The sequence below is a fragment of the Embiotoca jacksoni genome, unplaced genomic scaffold, assembly GCF_022577435.1.
Source record: "Embiotoca jacksoni isolate LCO1_2020_lvr unplaced genomic scaffold, fEmbJac1.0.p SCAF_39, whole genome shotgun sequence".
Classification (NCBI taxonomy): domain Eukaryota; kingdom Metazoa; phylum Chordata; class Actinopteri; family Embiotocidae; genus Embiotoca; species Embiotoca jacksoni.
This window is the reverse complement of record NW_027185391.1, coordinates 33,201-50,375: the sequence shown is the minus strand read 5'-3', so window position 1 is coordinate 50,375 and position 17,175 is coordinate 33,201. Positions and strand designations below refer to the sequence as shown.

Genomic DNA, 17,175 nt, shown 5'->3' with positions numbered 1-17,175 from the left:
CATGCGCATTTGACGAAAACACCGTATTGAACTCAAGCGAAGCGAACACGCACATTAAAAACAACACAAACACTACCTCCAAGAGACTTACAACTGAATGTACTATTCTGTATATCCCAATTTTTTTGGATGGGTAATCCTGTCCTACCTCTCTGTCTAAAGTATTTGCAAAATCAATAAAAAGATTTTAAAAGAAAAAGAAAAAAAACACAAACTTCGATATGAACGTAAGAGCCGCATGAAACCAGGCAAAGAGCTGCATCCGGCTCGGGAGCCACGGGTCGGCCAGGCCTGTGCTAGAGTAATAACCCTCTGCTAGAGTAATAACCCTCTGCTAGAGTAATAACTCTCTGCTAGAGTAATAACTCTCTGCTCCAGTAATAACCCTCTGCTACAGTAATAACTCTCTGCTAGAGTAATAACTCTCTGCTCCAGTAATAACCCTCTGCTCCAGTAATAACCCTCTGCTAAAGTAATAACTCTCTGCTCCAGTAATAACTCTCTGCTCCAGTAATAACCCTCTGCTAGAGTAATAACTCTGCTCCAGTAATAACCCTCTGCTACAGTAATAACCCTCTGCTAGAGTAATAACTCTACTCCAGTAATAACTCTCTGCTCCAGTAATAACTCTCTGCTCCAGTAATAACCCTCTGCTAGAGTAATAACTCTACTCCAGTAATAACTCTCTGCTCCAGTAATAACTCTCTGCTCCAGTAATAACCCTCTGCTACAGTAATAACTCTACTCCAGTAATAACTCTCTGCTCCAGTAATAACTCTCTGCTCCAGTAATAACCCTCTGCTCCAGTAATAACTCTGCTCCAGTAATAACCCTCTGCTGCAGTAATAACTCTCTACTCCAGTAATAACTCTCTGCTCCAGTAATAACTCTCTGCTCCAGTAATAACCCTCTGCTAGAGTAATAACTCTCTGCTAAAGTAATAACTCTCTGCTAGAGTAATAACTCTCTGCTCCAGTAATAACTCTCTGCTCCAGTAATAACTCTGCTCCAGTAATAATCCTCTGCTACAGTAATAACTCTCTGCTCCAGTAATAACTCTCTGCTAGAGTAATAATCCTCTGCTACAGTAATAACTCTCTACTCCAGCAATAACTCTCTGCTAGAGTAATAACCCTCTGCTACAGTAATAACTCTCAGATCCAGTAATAACCCTCTGCTAGAGTAATAACTCTCTGCTCCAGTAATAACTCTCTGCTCCAGTAATAACTCTGCTCCAGTAATAACTACATTTGTCTCCTTCATTAAAAATAAACTGTGACTAAGAAACTGGTGATTATGTTCATTAAAACATGGACCAGTATTTCTGTGGATGAATGCTGAGAGTGTTCATCACCTCAGTGAACTAAAATAATCTCATGTATTCCTGAGCTCAGCAGCAGCAGAGAGCCAGAGGAGAATCAGAGCAGCCTGCTGCCAGAGGACAGAGGAGGAGGAGGAGCAGGAAGGAGAGGAGGAGATGTGTCTGAGAAGCAGAGGAGAGAAGCATGAGGTCTGGGGAGACAGAGCAGGGGGAGAAGGAGGAACAATAGGAGGTGTTTGGATTCAGGCAGCGCGTCTCTGCTTTCAGCATCCAGGGTCCCTCAGCTGCGTGCCGGTCTCGGAGGGCTGCGGTCCGCTCCGGATGGACTGGCCGCGGGGCAGTGGAGCGGCTCTGGACTCTGGCGCAGGTTACGGATGCAGTGACCGCGCAGAGGAAACCCGCCACTGAAGGACACTGCTGACATCTTTGGCTGCCACGGTGAAGCAGCATGCCAGCGATCCGTCACACCGACCGCGGGGTGTGAAGAGGGGACAGAGAGGGTATGGACATGCCGGAGGATGAGTCTTTGTTGAAGAACCGGACAGATCCGGGGCAGGAGCCGAGCTGGGGGGCAGCGCGTCCTGCATGGGCAGTCACAGCGCTGGCCAGCGTGCTGATCTTCACCACTGTGGTGGATGTGCTGGGAAACCTGCTGGTCATCGTGTCCGTGCTCAGAAACCGTAAACTACGAAATGCGGGTAAGAAGATGAAATCTATTGTTATACAAGCTCCTGCAGACAGAGCGGAGAGGGAAGGGGGGAGAGGGGCATGCAGCGGAGCTCAGGCTGTCAGACATGAAGCAGGAGGGTCACTGTGAAGGTGTGTGCTGCATGCTGCCTTCAGCAGGAAGAACGAGGCTGAACCACTTTGTGTCTGATTGAAGCAGCTATGAGTGAATCAGAGAGAATGAATGACACGTTTGAATGGATCCAGCAGACATTAATGAGTTTGGAGTCTCTGAATGACTTGTTTTCAGCAGACTGCCTCACTGATATCATCTAGGATGGATTTCATTCTCAGCCTCCAGAAAGTTGGAGTTTTATGACGTTTATCATTTCAACAAGTAAAGATGAAAGATGAAAGTCAGGTTCAGCTTATTGAGCGAACTGGGCTTCAGTCTTTGATTGAACTGTCTGCTGCTGAAATATTTCACGTCAAAGAATCAACTGGAAACCAAAGATGACTTTTAAGTTCAAATCTCTGAACAGGCGAAGTATTGTGAAGCCGTGTGTGTGAACACTGATTTATTCCTTCAGGATGTTTAATACTTTTCTCTGACTGGCTGTTACATTACACTGAGCAGGAAGATATGTTAGAAGATCAGCCTTTGTTAGGATCTGGGTGATTTATAGTTCCCAGACACTTTATTTAAATTGTCTCTGATATGTTTATTTAACTGTAAACAGACGCGACTGCACTTCATTTGATGTCTTTCTCTTGTTAAAAGTCCTTCAGCAAAGATTTCTGGAACCGAACACAATAGCTCCTCATCACTTTTTTCTGGAGCCTTCATCTCGTGTTCCTCCTCAAACAATGGAGTTTTTTCAGTGGTCATGGGACCACCCAGTCCCTCCATGAACAATGATCACTGCAGTGGACAGTAAACACCAGAAGTCACCTGGTGACAAGCAAGTGTCAGCGCAGGTAGAAATGCCAACATCCAAGATGGTGGACGAAGTCCAAACCGGACCTTCAGTCAGCTTTAGTCCATGACTAAAAAATAAATAAATAAATAAATTAAAATTAAAATTAAAAAAAATTCCCCTCGGGGATTAATAAAGTATATACCTACCTACCTACCTACCTACCTACCTACCTACCTACCATGACCTGAGGAATAGTTGGGGCTAGATTGGATCAGCGAGAGGAAAGCTGCTGTAATCCTGACTTGAACCTGAACTCTCCTATCACCTAACATCCAATCCTTCCTCTGATCTGATATAGCACCAAACCCCAGGGACATCTGCACAGAACTTCTACAGAACAAAAATAGAAATTTCTAAAGTACACATTTTGATTTTATTTTGAAAATGTTGACTTTATTCAGAAAGAAAATTGCAATGAATCACCTGTTTAGTAAAGTGGACGTCCTGCATCAGTTAAACTTTAGCAACAAGCTAAATAAAAACGTGATGATGTCGAAATACTTTGTTTTTTATTAACATAGTTATTTAATTCTATTATTTGTGGGCAATATGAAGTATATTTGTAAAAAAAAATATTTTGTGTGGCTTGCATTTTGATTTGTAAATTGTATTTTGAAGTCAAGTTTGACCCACAAGCCAGTGGCCCCAACTCACTGAAACAAACAGATGACATGACACATTTAATGATGACTAACAGCATCAGGATATACCACAGTAAACTGAGACAGTGCTGAGTGACCAAGTGATGCAGCAGACAGCGAAACAGAGCTGAATACCATCTTCACAGTTTATCTACAGAAAGGGAAATATCTCAAATATCATTTTTAGAGTTTTTAAACATTTATAAAATGAAAACACAAAAACAGTAATATTCATAATTAATGTGTGAAAGGGTTAAAGTCCTGCTGGCAGTCACAACAGGTCAAAACTCCCATGATGCTCCTGTCTTCAGTCTCCTGTCCAGTTTATGTATGGAGGGTTGAGATGGATGATTCTGGTCAATTTTACAAACAACAAATATGAACCAAAGTAAAATAATGAATCTGTTGTTTTTGTTTGTATCAGGTGTGTGAAAACGCTTTGAGGACTTGACAGAACATTTACAGTAAATATAATATATAATTAATAATAGTAATAATACCAGTTAAAAAAATGTCTGGCTCTGTTGGTATTTAGATTCATTACACCTGGTTATGTCCATAATACTGATGTATTCTGCAGCTTGAATGAAATCTAAAGATTACTCTGAGGTTGGTGGAGAAAAGTCATATGAGGCATAAGAACTGTAGAGTCTGCCCTGTTACATTTTGATATCTCCTTTGTACAATAGGAACTATTTTCCTGAACTGACACCAAAGTGAAGGTCAGAGGATCACTGAGATAATCGGGATTAATATGTTGATGACCTTGAATGTAAATGTGGTGAGGAGAGTGAGAGACTAGACAGAGTCTGCTGCATGAAGAGTCACTGTGGTGTCGAGCGCCTCTGTTGTGTCTGAATCATGTACTTATGAGAGCTTTGTGGCAGATTGACAGCAGCAGCAGAGTCTCTGCAGCTGCCTCTCTCTCCACGTCTGACAGCAGCAGTTAAACTGTCTGATTTATCTGCTGCATCACCTGCACTGACACTCCCTGTGAGGCAGCATCCACCACACTGATGCAGCAGGCCGGACTGAACAAGAATAACATGCTGCATATTTCTGTTTAGTTTCACACAAGTTAAAATATCTGTCCCACCTGCTGGCTGACAGTCTGCCTCCTGTACATGAGCAGTATGAACCCTTCTGTGATTATCATGACATTGGTGTAATCTTTATGTTTTGTTATATACATGATTAGAATTAAAAGGCCAGACACTGATCTCTATCCTTTTACTGTAGCCAGGCTGCACATTGATAGATGTAGTTGGCTGTTAATGAACACAGGAACACAGCAGAGAAGTGACTTCACACAGTTTACCACCTTAATATGACATGAATCTTAAGGTAAATTCAAACATTGGCAACATATGCTCCTGTAAAACCTGTAGTTCAGTTATATATATATATATATATATATATATATATATATTTATTTATTTATTTATTTATGCAGGTCAGTGTGTTAAACAGTTCAAGCAGCTGCACAAAACAACACAAGTAAATGCCCGATATGCCATAAAAAAATAAGAAATAATGCTGCAGGTACATTTTTCAAAATGTGAGGTTCAAAGTTCATTGTTGACCAGAAACACTCTGATGACCAAACTCACCAAACTCCAAAGAGCAGCTACAAGATGGATTTTATGGTGAGTGTTTGTAGTGAGAAGTTGATGGTGGTGACTGTAAACACTCTGGGGTGCCATTTGTAATCGGTTTACGGTGCCATTTGTAATCGGTTTACAGTGACATTTGCAAACAATGTACAGTAGTGTTTGCAAACAGTTTACCGTGATGTTTATTAATACTTTGCAGTGGTGTTTGTAAACAGTTTATGGTGGTGTTTGTAAACAGCTTATGGTGGTGTTTGTAAACAATTTACAGCTGTGTGTTTTAAACACGCTACAGTAGTGTTTGTAAACAGTTTACCGATATGTTTGTTAATACTGTACAGTGATGCTTGTAAACAGGCTACACTGGTATTTGTAAACAGATTACACCATTATTTGCAAACACTCTACAGTGATGTTCGTAAACAGTCTACAGTGGTGATAGTAGCTGTACCCTCTGGTTTGATCTTTGTGGAGAAGATTTGATACTCCAGCAGGATGATGAACCCAAACACACCTCAAAGCTCTGCAAAGCAAAGAAGACTAAGCAGTGCCTCATGTCCTGGAATTTCTGGACGCTCATGTAGCCTACACTTTTCACAGATTCAACTTTTAACTTAAATCGTTTAGCATATCCTGATTGGTATTCGCAGACATTTTCTGATGTCTGAGCTCCTTCCCCGATCTCTAATGCTGAGCCCGGCCTTCTACGGAGGAAACTCATTTCGGCCGCCTGTAGCCGCGACCTCGTTCTTCCGGTGACGACCCAGAGAGCTGCTGACCATCGGTGAGAGACAGAACGTAGGTCCATCGGTAAACTGGAAGCTCCGCCTTCCAGCTCAGCTCCTCTTCACCAACACGGGGCAGCACCTGTTGTACTGCTGCAGCCGCACCGATCCACCTGTCCATCTCCTGCTCCACCCTCCACCTTCCACCCCCGCCCTCCACCCCCCACCCTCCACCTTCCACTCTCCACCCTCCATCCCCCACCCTCCACCCTCCATCCCCCACCCTCCACCTTCCACCCTCCACTCAAGTGAGGCCCAACGCACTCAACCAGATCCTGGAGGTGGACCTCCAAACCAGCTGTCCGTGCCTCCTACTACCCGCTCCCAAGTGCTCCAGTGGGCTCATGAGTCTGGCATCTCCTGTCACACAGGAATCCACCGCACCATCAACATGCTTCACCGGGCCTTTTGGTGGCCCTCACTGGAGGCTGAAGTTCGCACCTATGTTCTTGCCTGTTCGATCTGCGCTCGATCAGGCTTCTCATAGGCCCCCTGCTGAACTGTTGCAACCCCTGCCTGTACCTCATCATCTATGGTCCCACATTGCGCTGGATTTTATCACCGGATTACCCTCCTCTAATAACAACTCAGTCATCCTAACCATAGTTGACCGATTTTCTAAGGCCACCCACTTTGTTCCCCTGCCGAAACTACCCTCAGCCCATGAGACTGCCGAGCTCCTGGTGCTCCATGTTTTCCACCTGCACGGCATTCCGGTGGACATCATTTCCGACTGGGGTCCCCAGTTCACTTCACAATTGTGGAAGACTTTCTGCCTCGCCTTAAGGGCCACAGTCAGTCTCACATCGGGTTTCGATCCTCAGTCCTATGGACAAAGTGAGTGGCTGAACCAGGAATTGGAAACCACCCTCCGCTGTATCACTGCCTCTCACCCGTCATCCTGGAACTCGCTCCTGCCTTGGGGTGAATATGCTCACAATTGCCACAGATCCTCTTCCACTGGACTGTCACTGTTTGAAGTCTCCCTTGGTTACCACCCACCATTGTTTCCCAGTCAGGACACTGAGGTTGCTGTGCCCTCAGTGCAGCACAATCTAAAGCACTGTAGGAGGATGTGGAGGAACACTCGGGACGCACTTCTCCGAACCTTGGACCAAAACAAAAGCTTGGCGGATCGTCGGCGGGTTCCTGCTCCGGCTTATCGGCCTGGATAGATGGTATGGATCTCCGCATGGGACATTCCCCTCCGCATTGAATTAAGGAAACTTGCCGGCGGTCCGGTATACGCCATCTGTCGCCTTATGGATGTCCGCCGCCATGGTCGTGGATTTCAATACCTGGTGGACTGGGAGGGCTACGGTCCAGAAGAACAATGTTGGGTCCCCCGCTCTAGGATTATGGAGCTGTCCATGGTCTATGAATTCCACTGCTTGCACTCTGAAAAGCCTGGTGGTTCGCCAGGAGGCTCCCATTGAAGGGGGGATAATGTCAGGATCCTTGTCTGTCCCTTTGTTCTCCCCTATCACCTCTCCCTCATGTTCCTGTCTCTCTCCCCTGTTAGTTATGGTCTGTCATGTGTTCTTGTGTTGGTCTGTGTCCAGAGGGCGTGGCCTCATCTCCTGCCCGCCTCCAGACACCTCCCACTATCACCTGATCAGGTTGCTACAGCTGTCTCTGGTTCCAGTAATCACCACCTGGCAGTATATGAACCTCGGTCCTTCACTCCACCTGTGTCAGTCCGTCCACTAACCTCACCTGGTTCTACGCTGAGGTTCCGTAAGTCACTATTGCAATTATTTTCGTCGTAGCTCTTCATTCTAGCGTTTCTTGTCGGTGAGTTTTCTCGTGTATGACATGACTTTTCTAAATTTCTGGATCTGCCGTCGTGCTTCTCTACCTCTGTCTGGTTTGACTGACCACTGGTTTAGACCCTCCTGTCTGTCTTCCGCCTGCTGCAGTTTCTACCAGCATGCCTGTCGGTGATCCTGTGATCCTGTGATCTGTTGATCTTTTGTCGGGCCACAGTCACCACACAGTCGACCTTCCCTGACATGCTGTATTGTTCCAAGGGAACCATACAATCATCCTGTCGGATAACCTGTTGTAGGGAATTAAATCTTCTTGTCTGTAATCCAGTTGTTGTCCATGCTACATTTGGGTCTACTCACACCACATACCTTGACAATATCAGCTTAAAGAGACCAGAAAGTGAAATCTAAAGTCACACTCGTAGTTCTGGAGACTTTTTCTGTCAATCAAATGAACAGCATGTTGTTGTCAGAGATGTTAGCAGTTTAGATCAATGCACCAAATGCAAGTTTCAACTTCCTCCATAAATTTAGATAAAAAAGGAGAGATTGGTGTGAAATTAGCTGGATTGTAGGTTTAGTCTTTTTTTGAGAGGATGTTGCATGTTTAAAATAATACAACTGAACCAGTAGCCTGACAACTTTTGTTGTATACACGGCCTAATTACACCAAAATCCTCTTTAAAGAGACCAGATGGAATCACTTCACAGTTTTGCATCACTTTTTGTCTGTTAAGATCCTTTCACTTATTTTTCAGTATTCTATCTTCCATTTCCTGTTTTATTTTAAAACTCACCTCTTGTCTTGTTTTAGGTTACTTCACTTCCTGTCCTCTGTGATTGTCTGATTGTTTCCACCTGCGTCCAGCTGTCTCTCCGTCTTCCTGTCTATTGAGTCTGTGTCTTCCTCACCTTTTGTGCAAGTTCATCGTAGCTCTTCATTCCAGCGTTTCTTGTCGGTGAGTTTTCTCGTGTATGACATGACTTTTCTAAATTTCTGGATCTGCCGTCGTGCTTCTCTACCTCTGTCTGGTTTGACTGACCACTGGTTTAGATTATTGGACTGATTCTCTGTCTCTGACTTTACCTGATTGCATCAATAAACATCTTTGAACTGAGCTGTGTATTTGAGTGGTGAAGTCCATCACTGTCACTATTACTGGTTTTCAGTTAATCAACAATTTTAGTTATGACTGAGCGGGAGACATCCTGCAACTGATCCAGCAGAATGGACCAACAGGTGAAATGGATCATGGATCCCAGTTATAACACATGACATGCTGAGTTTAGTGATTTAATTCTCGAGATATTCCAGAAAGATGTGCACATACTAGAAGATCAATGATAGGAGTAATGGTGTTGAAGAGGATGGCCGATTTGAAATAGAGTCTGAGTAGTAGTTTTTCCTGGCAGCCTTTACTACATCCTAATATTTAGTCAGACAGTTTCTTAAAATTTCAAGGGACCCATGAAGCTTTTTTATCCATTTTCTCCAGCATTTCTTCCAGAATGCCTGTGTGGTCTCATTTAACTATTGTTAGGGTTTCAATTTAGGGCGGTATGACGTCATGGGGGCAACCATGGCAAGAACTGCAGGGCTGGTGTTGTTAAAAAGGTTCAGATGTTAGCATGCAGGGGCAGAAGTAGTAACTGCTAAATTAGGAATATTAACTTATTTTTACTTTATTAATCCCCGAGGGGAAATTTTTTCGCTACAGCAGCATCTCGGGGGGGGAGCTGCTGCAACAGGCTGCCACTAGCGCGGTGCCATCTAACCTGAGGTGCATGTTTTTTGGGTGGAAACTGGAGAACCCAGAGAGAACCCATGCAAGCACAGGGAGAACATGCAAATGCCGCACAGAAATGCCCAGGACCGGATTTGAACCCGGGACCTTTTTGCTGTGAGGCGACAATGCTAACCACTGTGCCGCCCCCAACTTGAGAAATAACAGGCATGTAGAAAGAGTTTTATCACAGATTTTGCAAACCCATTTAAAATAAGCAAATGATAGAACCACAGACTGGATATAAAAGTGTTTGTAGCTTCCAGGTCTGAAAAATGGTTCTGATGCAGAAGTGCCTTCAACTGCAATACCAGCGAGTGCCACTAGAGGTCGGCTCCAAAAAGCCTCCGGCTCCATCGACTCCCATTCAACTTTTCTCATCAAATACAAAGTGAATAAAATGTGTCCATCAGTTATCTCGGTGTTGTTAGCTAAAGTCACTCCTTCTTATTAGTTTTCTGGAGGTCCATCTGAAAATAATCCCTCATTCATTAGAAAAGAAGATTCAAGAAAACCTGTTTTTGGGGGCGTGTCTGTTTGATTGACAGGCCTGTGCTGCAGTCAGGTTGCAGCTATCGGTGGGCGGGACGTAGTATCGTCAGGTTTCCAATGAAATTGGTCAGATCCACCGCTGGCTCCTCCCCCAGCTTGTCCAAATATGGTCACTTCCTGCTCCAAACAGCTCCGAATTAGCAAGATGGTGACGGACAGAATTTGAACTGGAGACTTCATAACGTTCACAAACCAACGATAACATCACTGATGGATAAAACACCTGTATGGTAATATATTTTGGGATCATTTTGGCCAAATTTTGGAAAATCCCTGGGTAAAGTCACTATTGGGTTTAGGTGGCGGACAGACCAAAATGTATTCTTAAAAATGAATGCCTCCTCCAATACCAGTTGACTTAGGAGAATTATTTTATCTATAATTAGTCAGCATAAATTCAGAGAAAGCTCTACACTCACCATCAAGCCAAATTTCAGAGATATACATAGAATATTTAATCCAAGGGAATTAAAAAAGTGAATAATTGAATGTGTTTGTCGGACCGTGATGATTGGCTCCATATTCCCAACTGTTGTTTAAAACGTCACTCCTCCATGGTGACAAAGGATCCACTGGTGTGACCTCAAAGTGACTACATATTTAACTTTAATAGCAAGAAAGCCAAATCAAATCCGAGGAGGATCTGGGGGCTGCACACAACATTTTGTCAATAAATGGCAACAACTAACTTTTACACTTCTAATGTAAAAACTTCTAATGGTACCACGAGGAATAAACTAGTCACAGACAAACATTATCTTTCAGTTTAGGTGATTTAATTCTAGACAGCAACCAATCTGTAGAAAAAAAAACTGGAAAACTATGATGGCAAGGCATCTAAAACATTAAGGAGATTTTTTTTTTTGACAGGTCCATATTAAAAGTAGAAAACAAGATGAATATAGCAAAACAATATCCACCAGACTAAGAATGAATGGGCTACTTTGTGATATTAAAATAATTAAAGCAGACATGAGGTGCTTATAGCAGGTCCATATTATTTAAAGGTGAAACAGTTTAACAACAGACTAACAATAGTTGGCCTGTTGGAGTCATCTTAAAACACATTTTTAGTCTTTTTCACTAAGATAGCATGACATGCCTCGATCAGTGGATTTACCACAATGGAACCATCCTACATATCACACGTCTGTCATTTGGAGACTGTTTGAGTCACTGAGAGAAATTAAACTGCCTTGATTTTGACATTTCAACACAGTTTAAAGACATTTCCTCTTTTGCTTCTACAAAGAAGTCTGCCTCAGGTGTGATGGAAAATGGGTCACAATTAAACTGCAATACGTCAGTGGTAAAGCTGAAGTCTTGGAATCTCTGATAATTAAATCATGCAGTCTGTTATATCAGTTGGTATGTGACACCCAGCTGCTGCACTCATGAAGGCTCACAGTTCTTCTGTACTTTCCTCCTCGGTTCCTTCAACCGGTCTGGATTTGACTTTTAGTTCCTCTTCATGTTGTATTGTTTCATCACAGCAGTGCGTTGATTGCATTAGTTGTTGCAAAATTAAGAGTGAGTTTTTGTTAGTTCAGATCATTGATGTATCAGTGGTTCCTACGTGCACGAGGATTTTATTTCTTGTGGTTGAGTGTCAGCAGATATGCTTTGAGTTAAACTAGTATGTCAGGAGATGTACAACCAGGAGAGCAGTGAGTGGTTGCATTAAAGAAGTGAGTGCCTCTGACCATGAAAGAACAGCTGACTGAGGACTGCTGTGACAGAACAACTCACGGTCAGCTACTCCACACTGCATCTGTGTCCAGGCCTGCAGAGACTCAGAGGATGTGTTCCTCACTGGCATCAGACAAAGGAGACCATCACACTGTTTGATCTTTCACCTAGAAGAAGAGGAGGAAGAGGAGGAAGAGGACTGAGGCTGTGATGACGATTGCTTGTTCAGCAAATCAGGCCTTTTACAAATACAAACAATTTAAAATGTTGGTTTTACTTTTTACATCCATTTTGTACTTTGCTAAGTCTTTAGACTTTTAAATTAACAAAAAATTGGGGACATTTACAAACAGCAAGTACAACAACAATTTACTGCTCCTGAAGGAGAAACCTTTAACACGAACCCTGAAACTGAAACTGCTGCAACATGTTTTTCAGCTAAAATAAGATACAGATACTACTGTGATTTACAGTTTACTAAATAATCCCTTTCATTTTTTCTTTTCACAAGTTGTGGAGTAACGTGATGGTACGTGAAGCGTTTCAATCGTAAGTAGAACAATACAGTATATTTCAGCCCTGGATCTGTGCAGAGGGACAGACAATAACCAGACACAGATTTATCCATCCTTAGCTTGTCATTGTTTCTGATGACTCTCTGCATATTTCTCATGTAACTTCTTATATGAGAGGATGATGAATAAAAAGGCCAGTTAGTTTTAATAACATTGTTCAACGTCATAGCCACGTAATAAATCATGGCGCCTTCATTATAAGTAAAAGCCAGTTGATGGTCTATATATATGTAGATATATGTAGGTTGATTTGATTTGCAAATCATTGCATTCTGTTTTTATTTACATTTTACACAGCGTCACAACTTTTTTGGAAACGGGATTGTACAGTGCATCCGGAAAGTATTCACAGCGCTTCACTTTTTACACATTTTGTTATGTTACAGCCTTATTCTAAAATGGATTAAATTCATTTTTTTTCCTAAAAATTCGACACACAATATCCTATAATGACAAAGTGAAAATAGTTTGTTTAAAATTTTTGCAAATCTATTAAAAATAAAGAACGAAAATATAACACGTACATAAGTATTCACAGCCTTTGCTCAATACTTTGTTGAAGCACCTTTGGCAGAAATTACAGTCTCAAGTCTTTTTGAGTATGATGCTACAAGCTTGGCACACCTATTCTTGGGCAGTTTCTCCCATTCTTCTTTGCAGGACCTCTCAAGCTCCATCAGGTTGGATGGGGAGCGTCGGTGCACAGCCATTTTCAGATCTCTCCAGAGATGTTCAATCGGGTTCAAGTCTGGGCTCTGCCTGGGCCTCTCAAAGACATTCACAGAGTTGTCCCGAAGACATTCCTTTGTTATCTTGGCTGTGTGCTTCGGGTCGTTGTCCTGTTGGAAGATGAACCTTCGCCCCAGTCTGAGGTCCAGAGCGCACTGGAGAAGGTTTTCATCAGGGAAGTCTCTGTACATTGCTGCATTCATCTTTCCCTCCATCCTGACTAGTCTCCCAGTTCCTGCCGCTGAAAAACATCCCCACAGCATGATGCTGCCACCACCATGCTTCACCGTAGAGATGGTGTTGGCCAGGTGATGAGCGGTGCCTGGTTTCCTCCAGACATGACGCTTGGCATTCAGGCCAAAGAGTTCAATCTTTGTTTCATCAGACCAGAGAATTTAGTTTCTCGTGGTCTGACAGTCCTTCAGGTTCCTTTTGGTAAACTCCAGGTGGGCTGTCATGAGCCTTTTACTGAGGAGTGTCTTCTGTCTGGCCACTCTACCATACAGGCCTGCTTGGTGGAGTGCTGCAGAGATGGTTGTCCTTCTGGAAGGTTCTCCTCTCTTCACAGAGCAATGTTGGAGCTCTGTCAGAGTGACCATCTGGTTCTTGGTCACCTCCCTGACTAAGGCCCTTCTCCCCCGATCACTCAGTTTGGCCGGGCGGCCAACTCTAGGAAGAGTCCTGATGGTTCCAAACTTCTTCCATTTACAGATGATGGAGGCCACTGTGCTCATTGGGACCTTCAATGCTGCAGAAATTTTTCTGTACTCTTCCCCAGATATGTGCCTCCATACAATCCTGTCTGAGGTCTACATATGAGTCCTTGGACTTCATGTCTTGGTTTGTGCTCTGACATGTCAACTGGGGGACCTTATATAGACGGTGTGTGTCTTTCCAAATCATGTCCAATCAACTGAATTTACCACAGGTAGACTCCAATCAAGTTGTAGAAACATCTCAAGGTTGATCAGTGGAAACAGGAAGCAGCTGAGCTCAATTTTGAGTGTAATGGCAAAGGCTGTGAATACTTATGTACATGTGATTTTTTTCATTTTTGATTTTTAATAGATTTTCAAAAATTTCAATTTTTTTATTTTTTTTTATTTCACATTGTTATTATGGGGTATTATGTGTAGAATTTTGAGGGAAAAAAATGAATTTAATCCATTTTGGAATAAGGCTGTAATATAACAAAATGTGGAAAAAGTGAAGCGCTGTGAATACTTTCCGGATGCACTGTATATGCACAACAATATATTGTAAATATCCTGCTGTGAAACAGAAATCTCTCTTTGGTAAAATGCTTAACATGAGAGGGAAATCTTTTGGACTTAATTAAGTACAACAGATCAGACTTTTACTCAACAAAATAAAAATATCCAGACAGCTGTGATCAATACTCAGCCTCAACCTAACGACGGACACTGTGGATCAATAATTTGTCTGAGCTCACCTGTCTGATGAGCAAAAAGTAGCGAAACAAGCATTTTCTATCGTACCGTTAGATCCATTCGCTCTCCATGTTCGGCATATTAATCAGTGAAGTTTCTGTTGTTGTGTTCTGGAGCGTAAATACCAACAACTCTGGAGACGCTCACATTGATCCTGCTGCTGTATGAAGCTGCTGGTATTTAAATTCCTTCAAACAGCAGCAACAAACAAAACTTCAGCTTCTGTTTAGTCTGAACTCAGACTACATCATTGATGAGTTTCATTAATGGAATCTGTTCATCACACTTGTGGTTTTATGGACATCTGTTTGTAAAAGATGTGAACATGCAGGAAGACGCTGAACTCCAAATAGACTGCATGAAGACGAGTGATTTTTACATTACATTTCATTTCATTTAGCTGACGCTTTTATCCAAAGCGACTTACAATAAGTGCATTTCAACCAGAACAACAGGAATCAAGAAAATACAATTTCTTCAAGAAAGCCAAACTACAAAGTTTTATCAGTAAGTTCCATTTTAAGATACTAAAGTTCTACTGTTCAAGATAAAATCTGAAGAGGTGTGTTTTTAGTTTGTGGTGGAAGATGTTCAGAGTTTCTGCTGTCTTGATGTTGGTGGGGAGCTCATTCTACCATTTAGGAGCCAGGACAGCAAACAGTCATGATTTTGTAGAGTGTTTAGCTCAGTGAGGAGCAACAAGCTGATTGGTAGAAGCAGAGCAGAGGGAACAGGCTGGGATGTAAGGTTGGACCATGTCCTGGATGTAGAGAAGGAGGAGCGGAGGGAGCGGGCTGGGATGTAGGGTTGGACCATGTCCTGGATGTAGACTGGACCCGATCTGTTCACAGCACGGTATGCATGTACCAATGTTTGGAAACGGATGCGGGCGGCTACTGGTAACCAGTGAAGGGAGAGGAGGAGGAGGAGGAGGAGGAGGAAGAAGAGGAGCAGAGTAGTGTGAGTGTATTTCGGGAGGTTAAAGACCAGTCGAGCTGCTGCATTCTGGATGAGCTGCAGAGGTCGGATGGCGCTAACACAAGGGTGGGTAATTAATTTTCCCAAGGGGCCTCATGAGAAACTGGGACTGTTGTAGAGGGCCAGCCCAATAGGCTGAACTCCATTCTGCTCAATATTATTTATGTCTTTATAAAAAGCAGTAAATTGTATGTTTTTTTATTAGCTGCTACTGGTAGTTGTAGATGTTACAATTAGGCTATTAAAATGTGGTGCAAGCATTTTGAAAACGTCAACATTATATCACAATTCAATCAACATTCACAAAAAAGATTTAGAAAATGAGCATATTTTTGCAGTATTTCAAAGAACAGCATTAAATTAACTTTATACAAAAATGTAGTAAGTGCTATTGATATTTTGTTTGAAGTGTAATTACCTCATTTGTGTTTTTCAGTTATTTGTTTTTGTTCAGTGAGAGAAGGGTTAGTAATAAGTATAAGTATAAGAGCAATGACACCTCCAGCCCACAAAGCACACAACCAATGATTCAAGTCTTAAAAAGGGTTTATAATTGCTGACTTACTGAATTAAAGACTGGTTTTTACTTTGCCATGTTCCTCAAGGTAAATTACTCACAAGTCTCTGACACAACTTAGTTAACAAGTTAACCTCAGGTAGCAAATTAATGGGGAAGAAACGCCCGACGGAGTTGGTCCCGGTGAGAACTTCTCCCTCCACAGCTCTGCTGCGACTCAGCAGGTAAAACTGGAAAAACTGATAAATTCACTCGATATCTCTTGGGAATCTCAAAATGCCGTACTTTGCTCCAGGTCTGCTTCCTGCACCTGTTTTAGCTGCAGGGTCTCCGGTAGGTGAGTGGTGGTTCAGAGAGGAGGAGGCGTGGCTAAGGGCTCTGCTACGTGCAACCGCCAGGACCACTAGCTCGCATGGTGAGACGTTTAGGGAATGTCTGTAAATTAGGCTACTGAACTTTACCTGGATTCCACATGCCTGATGTACACTTATTTACGTCTGATTCCTAATTTACCATTGAACTCACGCAGGCCAGTCAGGGACAGCCAAAGGGCCGGATGTGGCCTGCGGGCCGTACAATGCCCAGGTCTGCGCTAACAGGTAGACCTGCCAGGAGGGAGTTACAGTAGTCTAGACATGAGATGACCAGAACCTGGACCAGAGCCTGGACCAGAGCCTGGACCAGAACCAGGACCAGAATCTGGACCAGAGCCTGGACCAGAACCTAGACCAGAACCTGCACCTCCTTCTGAGTGAGAAGAGGACGTATTCTCCTGATGTTGTGCAGCATGTATCTACAGGAACGTGTTGTTGCAGTGATGTTGGCAGTAAGAGAGAGTTGACTGTCGAGTGTCTTAGGTTCTTAGCAGTCAGGGTCGGGGATAACAGAGTTGTTGTGGGTAGTAGTCAGGTCGAGGGTGGGAGAGTCTTTCTCTGGAAGGAAGAGCAGTTCGGTCTTGTCGAGGTTGATTTTCAGGTGGTGTGAGGACATCCACTGAGAGATGTCAGTCAGACAGGCAGAGATTCATGCTGCTACCTGTGTTTCAGATCTGGAAAAGAGAGGATCAGTTGGGTGTCATCAGCATAGTTGTGGTAGGAAAAGCCATGCGAGTGAACGACAGAGCCGAGA

General features: G+C 43.1%; 1 protein-coding gene across 1 annotated transcript in view; it reads left to right on the top strand.

The window, feature by feature from the left end:
* Positions 1-1,507: 1,507 nt before the first annotated feature.
* Positions 1,508-17,175, top strand: part of LOC138208574 (melatonin receptor type 1B-B-like) — a 31,256-nt gene continuing 15,588 nt past the window's right edge. The window contains exon 1 of the mRNA XM_069166553.1: positions 1,508-2,019. Within this exon, the coding sequence (XP_069022654.1) occupies positions 1,824-2,019 (196 nt within the window). The 5' untranslated portion in view covers positions 1,508-1,823. The remainder of the gene's footprint in view (positions 2,020-17,175) is intronic.